The 12,654-nt window shown below is 37.9% G+C and overlaps 1 protein-coding gene across 1 annotated transcript in view; it reads right to left on the bottom strand.

Annotated features, from left to right (window-relative positions):
- The window catches only part of NRP1 (neuropilin 1), a 139,727-nt gene that overhangs the window by 32,992 nt on the left and 94,081 nt on the right, over positions 1-12,654 (bottom strand). Inside the window, 2 exon segments of the mRNA XM_079105897.1 lie at positions 5,270-5,414; positions 8,881-9,036. Coding sequence (XP_078962023.1) covers positions 5,270-5,414; positions 8,881-9,036 — 301 coding nt within the window.

The raw sequence follows: 12,654 nt of genomic DNA, 5'->3' as shown, positions 1-12,654 counted from the left end.
ATAATCCCATCACCTCCTTTGCTCAGAGTGTTCCTCTCCTCCTCTTGACAGAGATTATATTCTGCCCAGACCTTAAAATCCAGCTTAGACTTATCATGGAAATTTCTCAAGATACTCTAGTCTTCATTCTGAGGCTTCTCTCCTCAGAAAAACGGTGGCAGGTGTGGAAAGTAACACAGAGCCTAGCACGGAAGTATATTTGTTTATCTACAGCAAGACTTTAAGGTCCTCAAAGGTAACGAACAACATCATAGACCCTTTCACGTCTTCTACAGAAACTCAAGTGACTTTTGAGCATAGAGCATCAGTTATTGATTAATTGATTGGTGGCTTAATAACCAATTGTCCAATGCTTCAGTTATTCTCCTTTTAAAATCATACATCTCAATCAAGGACCTGCCTAGGGATGATAATCTATTTTTCTTTGAAACAACTCAATTCCTCATGCTACAGTAAAAATTTAGTCTAAAAATAAAACCATCCTAAGCAAGAGGCATGCTTCTAATGCAATTAAACTACACTCATGTTATCAGCTGACCCTTAAGAATTAATTACTCAGATACTTTCCACATGAGTTGGACAGTTCAGATCAAGTCAATTCTTCAGTGCCTGCTTGTCTAGGAATTATGCATGTAATTTTCAACCAGGCATGCTAGCTAGGCCTTCTACCTCACATTCTTACAAGGCCGCTCCTCATTTACCCCTTTTTCTTGAGCCAATTGAGATGAAGTATTTCCTGTCCTTAGGGAAAGCTTTCTCTCATTCATTCTTTCCACTAAGAATTCCCCCATTATTTTGCCATTTCCACTATCTGATCTGCATAAAAATAATGACTCATTTTCAAATGCCACATCATTTATTCAACATTTTGAATCTCTGCAACCGGACATAGTTTTCCTTTTCTGGGATTCTTCACAATGTTGATGATCGTTTTCAGTTCTTTAAATTGCTGCTTTTTGCCTCCTCAGATTTTAATTTCTTTGAGGGCATGAATCAAGTCTTTTTTTTTTTTTTCCCTTTGACTCTTTGTGCCCTGTTTTATACAATGTTGTCCTCAGCAAATATTTGTTGAATGAATCGACTTATTAATACAATAAAAGACAGCTGTCATTTTCTCAAGTACCCTTTCCTGTAATTCAGCCACAGTATTTGCTCCAGGCTGGGATCTGGAAACCAAGAAAAAAACTCCATAGGGATTAAAAAAAGATTTACAAAAGCTATGTTACTGAGGGACTATGAAACTATAGTGTTAAAAATAGAAGTCACATATTTTGGCCACTGTGGTCACACCTGCCTGATTCAAAACCAGCTCTTATAAAGTCAATGTTCAGTTGGTAATGGGGACCAGATGTTACCATTTGGACAAAAACATAATTAACTTGAGTATTGTAAGGAGAGCAGAACCTTCACCAGATCAATGCCCTTTATCTAATGCTGAGTGGGCTTGGCAGAGTTTGTATCTCCACAAATCTAGTTCTACTGAGCCACCTTCAGCTAACATAACATTCATAGTGCAAAGTTGACCTGTCATTTCTTCCTTATGTCCACCTCATCCAAAATAACCAAGAAGGGCCACCTTACTTTGCCTTTGACCACAAACTACGTAACTTACTTTTAATAATTAGGAGAAAAATTATGTTAGCAATTCATTCAAGGCTTGACCGAAATGATAGTTTCAAACCGCATCCTTCCATACAGGCTGGTTCAGATGTAGTTGAGCCTAAGTATACAAACCCTTTGGAAGTACTGTTGCTAGATTTAGCAAACAAATAACAAAAGAAGAAATAGAATGCCCAGCTAAATTAGAATTTCATAGAAATAATAATTTTTTTAAGTTTAAGTATATCTTATGCAATATTGAGGATATACTTATACCAAAAAATTCATTACTTATCTGCACTGAACACACCCCATTTTACCCAGCAACCCTGCTGGGAAAGCTCAAAATCAATCCTGGATGAAAGGGAGAAATGAATTTTATAGTAGGGGATTGAGGTGGATATATGCAGTGATTTTTTTTATACAGTTAGATCTCTGTACTTAGCTTTAATGGAAAAACTGAGACATCTTGGTAAATCAAATATCCATTTAACCAGTTTTCAAAGACTGAGAAAGTAATAACTGCATTTGATGGGAGGCCCTAAATGAGAATAAGTTACTCTTTCCTCAGTGACACAGGAAGTGTCTCTGGCAGCTGTGACATTTGAGATGGTCATTGTGAATTTTGATTGACTTCAAAGCACAGGAATATGTGCTGAAGCTTCGGTTAACAGACTTCTGATTACCAAGCACAAGAGAATAAAAGTTTAGGGTGTGTTCTCATATATAAAGCAGTGACCTTCCAACATTATCTTCATCAATTTCCTCCTTTGCCAAAATGATGAAGCCCACATTGTCAAAATAATGATACTGTTCCTTTATTAATCATCTATAAATCAGGATGGTTTGCTCCAATCTCATTTTCTTTGCCTATCTACGAGGTGACACATCATTGTATTACTCTGGATTTTCCCAGGATTACTATATTTCTAAAAAAATAATTTCTGGATCCAAATATTAGATTAAAATTTGGGGATCCCGAGGCTTTGGATGTCAAGTGATGTGTTCACAGAGTAATTTTTAACATAGTAGTTTTTTTTTTTTTTAAATCCAGGCTGTTAGGGTCTGCCTACTCCATAGGACAGGCTAAAAATTTGAGGTCACTTACTTGTTAGAAGGCATGGATAGAACTGCATATTCATTAAAAAATAACCATAGAGGCTTATTGTGTTATAGGTACACAGGACGCAATGGAAAATATGATAAGCAAGGCCCTGCTCTCATGGATCTTCTAGTCTAGCAGGGATATTTCAGTTCTACTCTTTCATTAATCTCCATGCTGAGGGGACCAGGGCCTCAGCAAGAAGAAAATTCTCTGTTTTGGTAACTAAGAGGAAAACACGGATGCCATCTTATTAAAAGGTCTCTATCCTGGAGCTTATTCTAGCTTCAATTCATGGAATACCACATCCTGCTTTAAATTATAGGGTACCATTTAGTGAGTGCTCTCTCTAAGCCAGGTATATTGCAAATATGCTTTCATTTAATTCTCATTACAGCTACATTAAAGATAATCTTATAGACCAGAAAATGGACATCAGAGAAACAAGATGTCTTGCCCATGGTCAGACATTTGCTAAGTGGACAATCCTAGATATTATATACCATGTGATCATCACTCTAAAATTCCGACCTCTCAAAAAACCTTTCCAGATCAGTTATTTTGAGATTATAGCTATCTTACTAGAGAGAAAATATTTAAATTACACTAGGGATCATGTTTAAGAGACTATGAGCCTAAATGCAGTACTTCATTTGCAAAACAAAATTAGCTATTTACAATAATTATAAAATAGACTATGTTTAGACATATTAGAATATGCTATTTTAGACATCTACTTTTAAATAAAAAGGTCATTTAACCATAAAATCCAATAAATTATTTGCCTTCTTTGTTCAAATTCCTAGGATTTCCTCTTGGGAAAGTCTTGATGAAAATTAGAAAGGACAATTTGGGTTCAAATAAATATTTTATATAATGAAAAGAATGTGACATAAATCTTTAAAAGGTTGGAAATTCATAGTTCAGACCAACATACTGGAGTCTTTATGAAGTTTACTTCATTTATTAACTACAATGATATAAGGTTGGAGAAATGGGCCAGAAATTTCTACCCAGACCTCAAGTGGCCTTGAGCCTACAAATTTATGGGTAGTCTCTCAAATTTGTAATGCTCTGAAATGATGTAGAACTTTCTGACATTTAACTGCTGATTAACAATAAAGCCAAGGTTATGTCTAATTTTTAGTGTTCTTTTTTCCCCAAACCCCTCTCCACCCAATTCCTGCCTCCAAGGTCTTGAACTTTCTAATTCTTAGATCCTAAGACAATAAACAAGTCTGCCTCTGAGATGGAAATAAATAAAAATTTGGTATTTAGTCAGATGTGGTTTTTTACTCTGCAAAATGTACTCTACTTTCCAAAAAGAGTAAATGTAGTTTCACCCCCTTCATTAGCTTATCTTCAAATTGCTTGTACTTTCATGGAAAGTTCTCCAGGTGACTTTTTTTTCCTTCAAAAGTTAGTATTTTTCTTCTCTAAAAAGAATCATATTAAGAGAATAAATATAAAAATGAAATAAAAAGTTAAATACTCTAAATATGTACACTCACATAATATTAAAAGATAATTCACAGATAATTCTGTTTTAATTACTTTTAAGTGGATCATCTACTGATCTGTTTTTAAACTTGGAAGCTTACTATGAAGATTACAATTGTATTGGTTTTTGGATTGCCATTGCTTTTTTAATGAAAGCTTTGTAATGTATTTACTTAAGCAGTAAGGAATTCCAACATGACTGTTATCTACATCAAAATACAGAATAATTGTACAATGAGATCAATGGACAAACCCTTGCAGCATTGATGGAAACACAGAGAGAATCCCAGTCAGACCACTCTGTCCTGACCTGACCCACTTCTTTGCATCACTTGATCTCTTGCACTTCACCTTCTTCATCTCTCAGATGGGAATAATCCACCTATTTATTCCACATTTAACAGGTACTTTTAAGGTCATATTGATGTTTGAAGAAAAAAATCAAAATAAAAACCAAAATATTTATGAGTTGATATTCAATTTTAGTATCTTAGTGTATTTGTTCAACAAAAAAATAAGAGAACTGTCTGGATAGTTAATGATTACATGGAGAAATTCTCATCAGTTATATTCCTTAACTGAGGCTTATCAGTATCAATTAAATTCCTAGGCCATCTCTAGGTTTCAAAATTAAAAAGCTAAAGTCAGTAGAGAACATTTCCTGGAACAGTTATTTGCTATAGATCTACTAAGTACCTATCGATGAGGGGCACACCTAGGAAGCAGAGATGAAAGGCAAGCAGCTTGTCTTCATGGAGCACACGGCCTAGTAAAAAAGGTACCAGTAAACAAATCTCTGCCATATGCCAGGCTGTGCTAAATGCTTCATGTCTATTATCACAAGTAGCCTGCATGGTGTTCAAGTTCTGCAACTAGTTTTCAAGTGAGATTACTTAGGATCTGAAATATAATGATATTGTCCTAAGAAACAGAATAGTGAATAGTAAGGATCCAAAGTGTATGCTCTTAACTACTAAGTAAAAGTGACCACATTAATACCAAATTATTCTCCTTGCATGTAAAGGTTTGTACCTATCAAAACCAGGCAATCTTCAAGCTGGAGCTTACCTGTTATCTTGCAGCCATATACTTCAAATCTCATAGATATGCCAGTTTCCCAAGTCATGGGTTTGATTCGGACAAATCGAGTTATCAGTGGTTTGGGGAAAACTCCAAGGGCAACATCTGTGGGGTTGGTGTTTCCCTGAAAGACCTATATGGGAGAAGAAAGTGTCCTTTATCACAGAAATTTTGTATTCAAAACAAATAAAAAAATGTTTTCACAAATGCTTGTAAAAATTATTTACAATTTCAGCATTGTCTATCAAGTTGAAGTGGTGCTAATAACTTGTCATGTTATTTTTCCAAATCATGGTAATCAGAAAGAATCATGTCAAACATAAAATGTTTTTCTAATTATCTATTCAATTTTTGGAAAGGCTACAACCTCTAAAAGTACTTATAAGGATGATATTTATTAAAAGACACATGCTTTTATCTTAAAAAGTGGGAAATTATTAACTTTGTCAGAGGACTGCTGAATACTGCAGACTGTTTGTGGGACCCTCTCACTATGTTCCTTTCCCAGGGATTCCCCAGAAAGAATGCTTTTTGAGTTCAATGTAGAGCATGGCTTTGGAAGTTCTAGGTTATATAAGTCAGGTACCATTCTCCTTTTTGACTCTGTCCCTTGATGAAAGAGTTCACCCCAGACATGAATTAATGACTTTAATTCTTTTGGATCTTTGGTAAAATTAAGTTTTAGTGGCCAAAGTCAAAACTGAGTTACAAATGCCTTTTTAACTAAAAGTCAGCCTTTTTGGGGTTTCTACTTCTACTTTTGAAAACGAATCATTTTAGGTGGGTACAGTGGTGCATGCCTATAGTGACTCAGAAGGCTGCAGCAGGAGAATTGAAAGTTCAAAGCCAGCCTCATCAACTTAGCCAGGCCCTAAGCAACTTAGCAAGACCCTCTCTCAAGACAAAAATATAAAAAGGGCTGGGGATGAGGCTCAGTTGTTAAGTGCACCTGGGTTTAATCTTTGGTACAAAAGAAGAAGGAGGAGGAGAAGGAGGTGAAAAAGGAGAAGGAAGAGGAGAAGGAGGAGGAGGAGGATGGGAAAGAGTCATTTCAGTCTAAGAAAGATGAGCTACATGACTGCAGATGTAAAGAGTATCAGGCAAGAACCAATTTCCCGCACGTATCCTTGGGTCTTTCTGCCTGGCCATGAGGCTGTGGCAGCATTTTCCAAAAGATCTCTGAGGAATGAGACTATTTGCCTCATGGAACATTCTGGGACTAGACTGGTCTTGGGCATAAATGAAAGTCTCCAATACCTGGGATTTTAATGTTAGTGCTGGGTCAGGGAAAGGCCGGTGCTTTGTGTAGGGTAGCGCTGTGCTCCTCTGCACAACCTCTGCAGCATCACTAGAGCATTACTGGGCCCACCACAGGTGTGCACATGCACTCAAGCTTTCCAGATAAGTATGTGGAGAAGAACCATGATCTCTCAAAGTTTGTTCTTCCCTGCCAGGAGAAAGAGCTTGCAAAAGTTGGGCTGGTGTTTTTGCCTCATTTTAGTTTTAGGGGCTTGCCTAACCGAAGGTAGTCAAATGTGTTACCAAGTTGGTTGTTTGCATGAGCCTCTCCAGAGACAATTTAACCTCAGAATTTATCCTAGCCTGCGATGGCCTTTAGATTTCTGTCCTATTGCAGCATTCCTCTCTGGAAAAAGTATGTGTGGGAGTATTTCTGTGGGACCGAATATAATGGGTAGCTGCCGGAAGGGGAAGAGCTCCCAAAGTTGCTGTTCTCCTTACAAAGTCAATGAGCCCCCTGCCAGAGAGACCAGAAGTTGGTTGGAGGTGCTGAGTGCACACCCAGGGGGTTCACATTTTGCTCAAACTGAGGGAGTTTCACGTGGCTTGAGGCAAACCCCATAAGCACACACATTCTGTGCAGCTGGGAGAGGCCTGCCAGACTTGTTACTGGGCGAAAGCTGATCTTGATGAGGTGCAGCCAATGCTCCATGAGAACATAAGAAAGGTTGTAGAAGGCTTGGACTGAAAAGCCCCAAAGTACAGAAAAAAGGAAAGGTAACAATAATTTGACTCCAGTTGGATGTTTTTGTTTCATTTAGATTCAATCAAACTACTCAGCCAGGCGGCAAGTCTACATCTCTGCTGAATGCCTCCTGACCTCTTTCTGTTTCCAAGCCTAGAAGCCCTGCTGTGTGCCAGGGTGTTCCTAGTATGAGCCATGTACACTTTGAGACACCCCCTCTGAGTCTGGGTGGACTCTCTGACAACCCCTTCAGAACCACACAACCAGTGGACAGTGGCTGAAGAGAACAACTAGGAGAAATGGACCTTATTTTATTTTATTTATTTATTTTTTAGGGCCTATAGCTGTAAGGTCAGTTCTTAACCCCTCTCTCTGGGTTCTTTTTGTTTGTAAGTGTGTCTAATAGTGGGATTTTGTTTGTTTATAACTAAAGCACATCTTCAAAAATCTACTCTAAAATAAGAAGTTGAAATTTGAGGCCAAAATTGACTTGCTTAATCTCCATATGTATTGACTGAGAGGGGTTTTCTTCCCCAGATGGAGAACTGGTTCCACGTCCTGCAGGGCTAGACAGGCCTTGACTTTGTCTGTCCACAGAGGCTTCCTCCCACAGAGCAGCTGTCCACCGATCTCTGCTTCCATCTTGCCCGCCCAAGTGAGAGTGGGGGATTCTGCAGCTAATCAAGGGAATTACTGGTTTTTCTCGAACTTCAAACTCCAGAGGCTTTTCTCAGTTCCAGACCCAGAAGGAGAAACTCAAGGCCGTGAATACTCAAAAGTGAGACAAGGACATCTTAATTGGCCTCTTTCCAAGACCACAATCGCAAGTTACCTGGCTCTTTGCTGCTATCCCTAATATAAATTTTTGTTTTTTGTTTTTGTATTTTACTCAGCCTCCAGGGTAAGCTTTTAATTTGGGAGAAACAGCGAATATGAATTCCCAAAAATCTTTTGATTAGTAAATCAGAGCAAGTATAACTTCAAATAAACAGGCAGACCGAGAAAAACAGACCTCGGTTACAAATGAATGAATGCAGAGAGCCAGAAGACACAGGGTGGTCTATGTTGCCTCCTTGGTTGAAAGCAGGAAGAGGGTAGTATGTCATTTGTGTGATGTGAGGGAACACAGTGAATACCTTTAGTTCCATCTCTTCTTACAAGATGCAGCCAAATGTACTTGTAAATTAGTTTGTGAACCATAAATGTAGATGAAAAGATGGTTTCTAAAACCTGCCCATTACAGAGAGAAAGAATGAACCTAACCTGCCAAGGAGAGGGAAGAAAGAACAACAATAAAACTCTTAAGATTCTAAGAGGACAGTGTTTACCCTATGCATTGTCTGTGTTCCCGTGGGAGGTTTAAAATGATTCTTGAGACTGTCACTTAATTTGCCTGGTATTGACTTTTCTTGGAAACATCTGTATAATTTCCTCTTGGCTTCTAGATCTGGGAACATGAGACCCCTTGGTCAGATTTAAACCTCTAATTGCGCTTTTCATTTTAAATCAATTCAAAAATAAACCAGGCCAGACAGAAAGCTCCCAAACAAACAAGTAAAAATTGATCATCCATTTAAGAGACTGAATTGCTTGAGGGGGTGGCAGCCAAACTTACAACAGGTTTATTTCCTTCTTTTATGGTGATCCAGTCTTCCCCGTTGGAACTAATGTCTATTCTGTAAGTCTTGACATAATATTTCTTCTTGGTTTCCTTTGAAATGGCACCTTGTGTGCCGACAGCAGTGACGAAGCGCAGGAGGCCCAAGTCCACCTACAAGAAAATGGTAAACTGTGGTCAGTGGGCCATCCCTGCACCACCATAACCCAGAGCATCTTTTGCTGGGGCTGCACATGGTAGTTTTTATCTACCAGGGACCAACAGGGCCTTATTCCATCTGGCCCCAAGTTCCCATTCCATTCCTTCTACAGAAAGGCAAAGACAGCAGTTCCCTGGGCTGTTTTCTATCGTTAGGAGAAAGAAGAAACCTGTCACTTCTACAACCAAGATGGCTTGAGGCAAAGGAGAAAACTGGGTTTAATATCATGTCATTATATATTTTAAGACATTAAATACTTTCCAAAGAGCACACTAATAATGTCATTTTACAAATAGTAAGCCAAGACCAGATAAACACCCACAATGACCACTGGAGAGGCCTGCACTAGAATTCATGTTTAATAGGATCAAAGTTCTCATCCTTTTTTAGGATCCTCTCTCTTTCCAATAAAATGCAGACTGAAACAATACTGATCTGAAGGCACTAGGAGTGTTTTGATTTGAGAACAGGCCACAGACTTAGAATCTGGAATGGAGTCGAGAGGAAGAAAGCACAGCAAGAATTTTTGTTTCATCTTTAAATTCCTTCCTTCCCCATATCTTCCTGTTGTTGTGCTTCATTCAGCTCAACTCAAGAGGCAGGCAAACTCCAAGGCATCATCTGAGAAGAAATAATATCTCTGTTCAACAACTGCCAGGACTTGTGAGTATCTACCAGGAAGTTTCCAGTGGAGAAGCTCCTCAACACAACAGCCTCACCTTCATCTCTCACTGCCTGAGCTCATAACCCTGCATGGTGGGCCATTTAGATGGCATCACAGGGATGACAAGTTTTTCTCTGTCACATACTCCTACCTTGATGTGCTGCCTTTCCACAGGCCCCAAACCAACTGACTGATCAATCATGAAACTTCTAAAACTTTGAGTAAAAATAAACCTTTTATCTTTATAAGTTGATTATCCCCATTATTTGTCATAGTAACAGAAAGCTAATTAACACAAGTGGAAGATCCCTTTCAAGTCTGACTTCGAATAAATTCTTTTTTTTTGGATGCCTTACAGATATTTCCAGTAAAGTCAAATAGTTCTTCTTTCTCTAACTTTCCTTATTTCCACCATTAATAGCTAAATATAACCTTTTCTTTTCTTTTCATGGCGCTAGGGATTGAACACAGGACTTCATGCCTGCTATGCAAGGATCATACAATGGAGGCACATCTGTGGCTCATAAATATAATCTTAAAATAAAAGTCACTACTAGTTTCTATATGTTAGAAATATTTTCATGCCCTTTTATTAGCACATGTGATTGTTACTATAAAATTGTTTCCCTTCATCTATTATCTGGGCAGGATTTAATAGAAAGAAACAAAACGTGTTTCAATAAATGAAATACAAATATATGGCAAAGGTTTTTTAAAGGGCACAGAAAGTAATTGCACAGTACAACTGATTAGCACTGATAAAATATTTCAATAGTGTATTTATCATTAAGAGGCAATAAGAATGCCGTTTTCCTTGAAAACAGCAACAAAAACAAAGCAAAACTAAATGAAACCCCTAAACCCATCCCCAATTTTTGAATCTTGCTTTCTCCTTGCTACTTGACAACCCAATTTCCAGAAAACAATATTTCAATTAACCCTCCAGTGCCTACAGGCCATGAACACCTAAAGAATTTCCATATCATGCACAGCCTGCCTCGTGAAGAATGACTATTGTCTTTCATGAATTGCTTTTTTCCTGAAGGCCCTTGGAGTAGTTAAATCAAGGAGTTACCAATGTACTTCAAAAGTGAACCAAGAGTTACATTCAGGAAGCAAATTAAGTTACACAATTGTACAATAGTAGATTTCCTCTGGAAAGAACGGGGATGCCATCCAGTGCAAAACAATCTTTTATTTTGTCTCCCTGATTTTAAAGATGTGAATTCTATGCTTTGCATGCTTTTACCAGGTTTAAGAGAAAAAGATTCACAATTTCACTAGAATTAGTATTTTAGGATGATAATGGTAGATAGTTTAAATTTTGATTCAACAAATAAATATTTACCCAACACAATTTTATCAAAGGCACAACTTATTTACTGAAATTTGCATTTTTTTTTTTCAGAAATGAACCCTGGTAACCTTAATGAACGTTTAAAATTTCCCCATCCCCATTTTGTACAAATTTAGAAAAGAAGAGGTGATCAATGACTGTCACACTTAGCAAACATACATATAAAAGAGTTAAATTTGAACTTCAGATTTAAAAAAAACAAATTTAATTATGTCCTTGCAATATTTGAAACACGATTATACTAATAACTGATTCATTGCCCCGAATTCAAATTTAACTAAGTGCTCTGAATGTTATCTGACCACCTTAATCTCAGTATATTCCAGATAAATAGGTACTTTTAAGTTGCTGCAAAAACTCTGATTTCATAATTCTGCAATCTGAAAGTTAATGGACACTCTAGACATGGCTGTGTCGAACAATTTCAATTGTTTTCAAATGCTCTCAGAACACTTAGTGCTTTTCTGACTGTCCATAGAGTCATGCCCAATGCCACATCCACTTTCAAGCTGAAGGGTCCTTAAAATCTTGAAGTCCAAGGGAGCATGAAGCAGAGCTATTTAAATAAACTCTTCCTGTCAAGCTTACAGATGGCTCTTCAGTTTGGAAAAGATTAAATGCCCAGGAGTGCATAACTCAGCTTGAGTTGATTTGAAATAACTCTAGGACTTCATTCCCTGGTTGTCCTTTTCCTATTTTTATAATTATTTTTTTTGAGTGTGATTTAGCAAGTAGGTAAGAAAGAAGCTATTTGGTGGTCAATTAGAAGAATCCTAAGCATAAGAAAGAGCTAACTGTAGAGTAAGGAGCAAGGGACAGGAATTAACTAGTATTCAATTCAGGATAATGCCCAAGGTCTCAGCTATAAAAGTTCCCCCAAACCTGTGCATGAATCATTTAAAAAAAAGAGAAGATATTTTCTTTTCTCAACAGCAATGAAATGCATTAGCAACATCTCCTTGTAATTGCATAAAGTTTCCTGCTGTGCTTTAAAACTCTGCAGATTCTCTTATTTGCCACACTGGGACACTTGAAATTTCATTTCATTTTTCTTCCTAGCATTACTGCCACTGGGTTTAGGAAAGATGGATGACAACCTCATAAAATGATTAGGGCTGGGACCAAAACCAATGCAATTAAAATCGGATGGTACCCAGAACTCTAACAAGACACAGCCTCCCGAGCACTGTGTAGTCTCACTTGAGAACCCAGTCCTTTCTTTCCAAGTGCCTTTGGGGAATTCTCTGGAATGGCATCCCACATCCACCCGTAAGTGCCTGAGCAAGTTGGGGAGGGGACAGAGCCCGGCTCAGTCAGGGGACCCAGAAGGACTTAATGCCTGAAGGTTTGTATCAGAAGGGTTTCAGAGTAGGTCACCCCAAAATGTGCCACTTTGGTGTAAAGATTATTTTGAACTGAAGGCAATTGAGAATGAACAGATACAAGAAAATTTCCCTCCCCTCCCTTTTTCTGCTAAAAGCAGAACATTCATTTCCCCTTGTGAAGAAGGCGTGAATTTCCCCTCTCTCCTGTACCAGGAGAAAGCACATG

The sequence above is a fragment of the Sciurus vulgaris genome (genome assembly GCF_902686455.1).
Source record: "Sciurus vulgaris genome assembly, chromosome: 12".
Classification (NCBI taxonomy): domain Eukaryota; kingdom Metazoa; phylum Chordata; class Mammalia; order Rodentia; family Sciuridae; genus Sciurus; species Sciurus vulgaris.
Note: the sequence above shows the minus strand (reverse complement) of the source record. Positions and strands in the feature narration are given on the sequence as shown.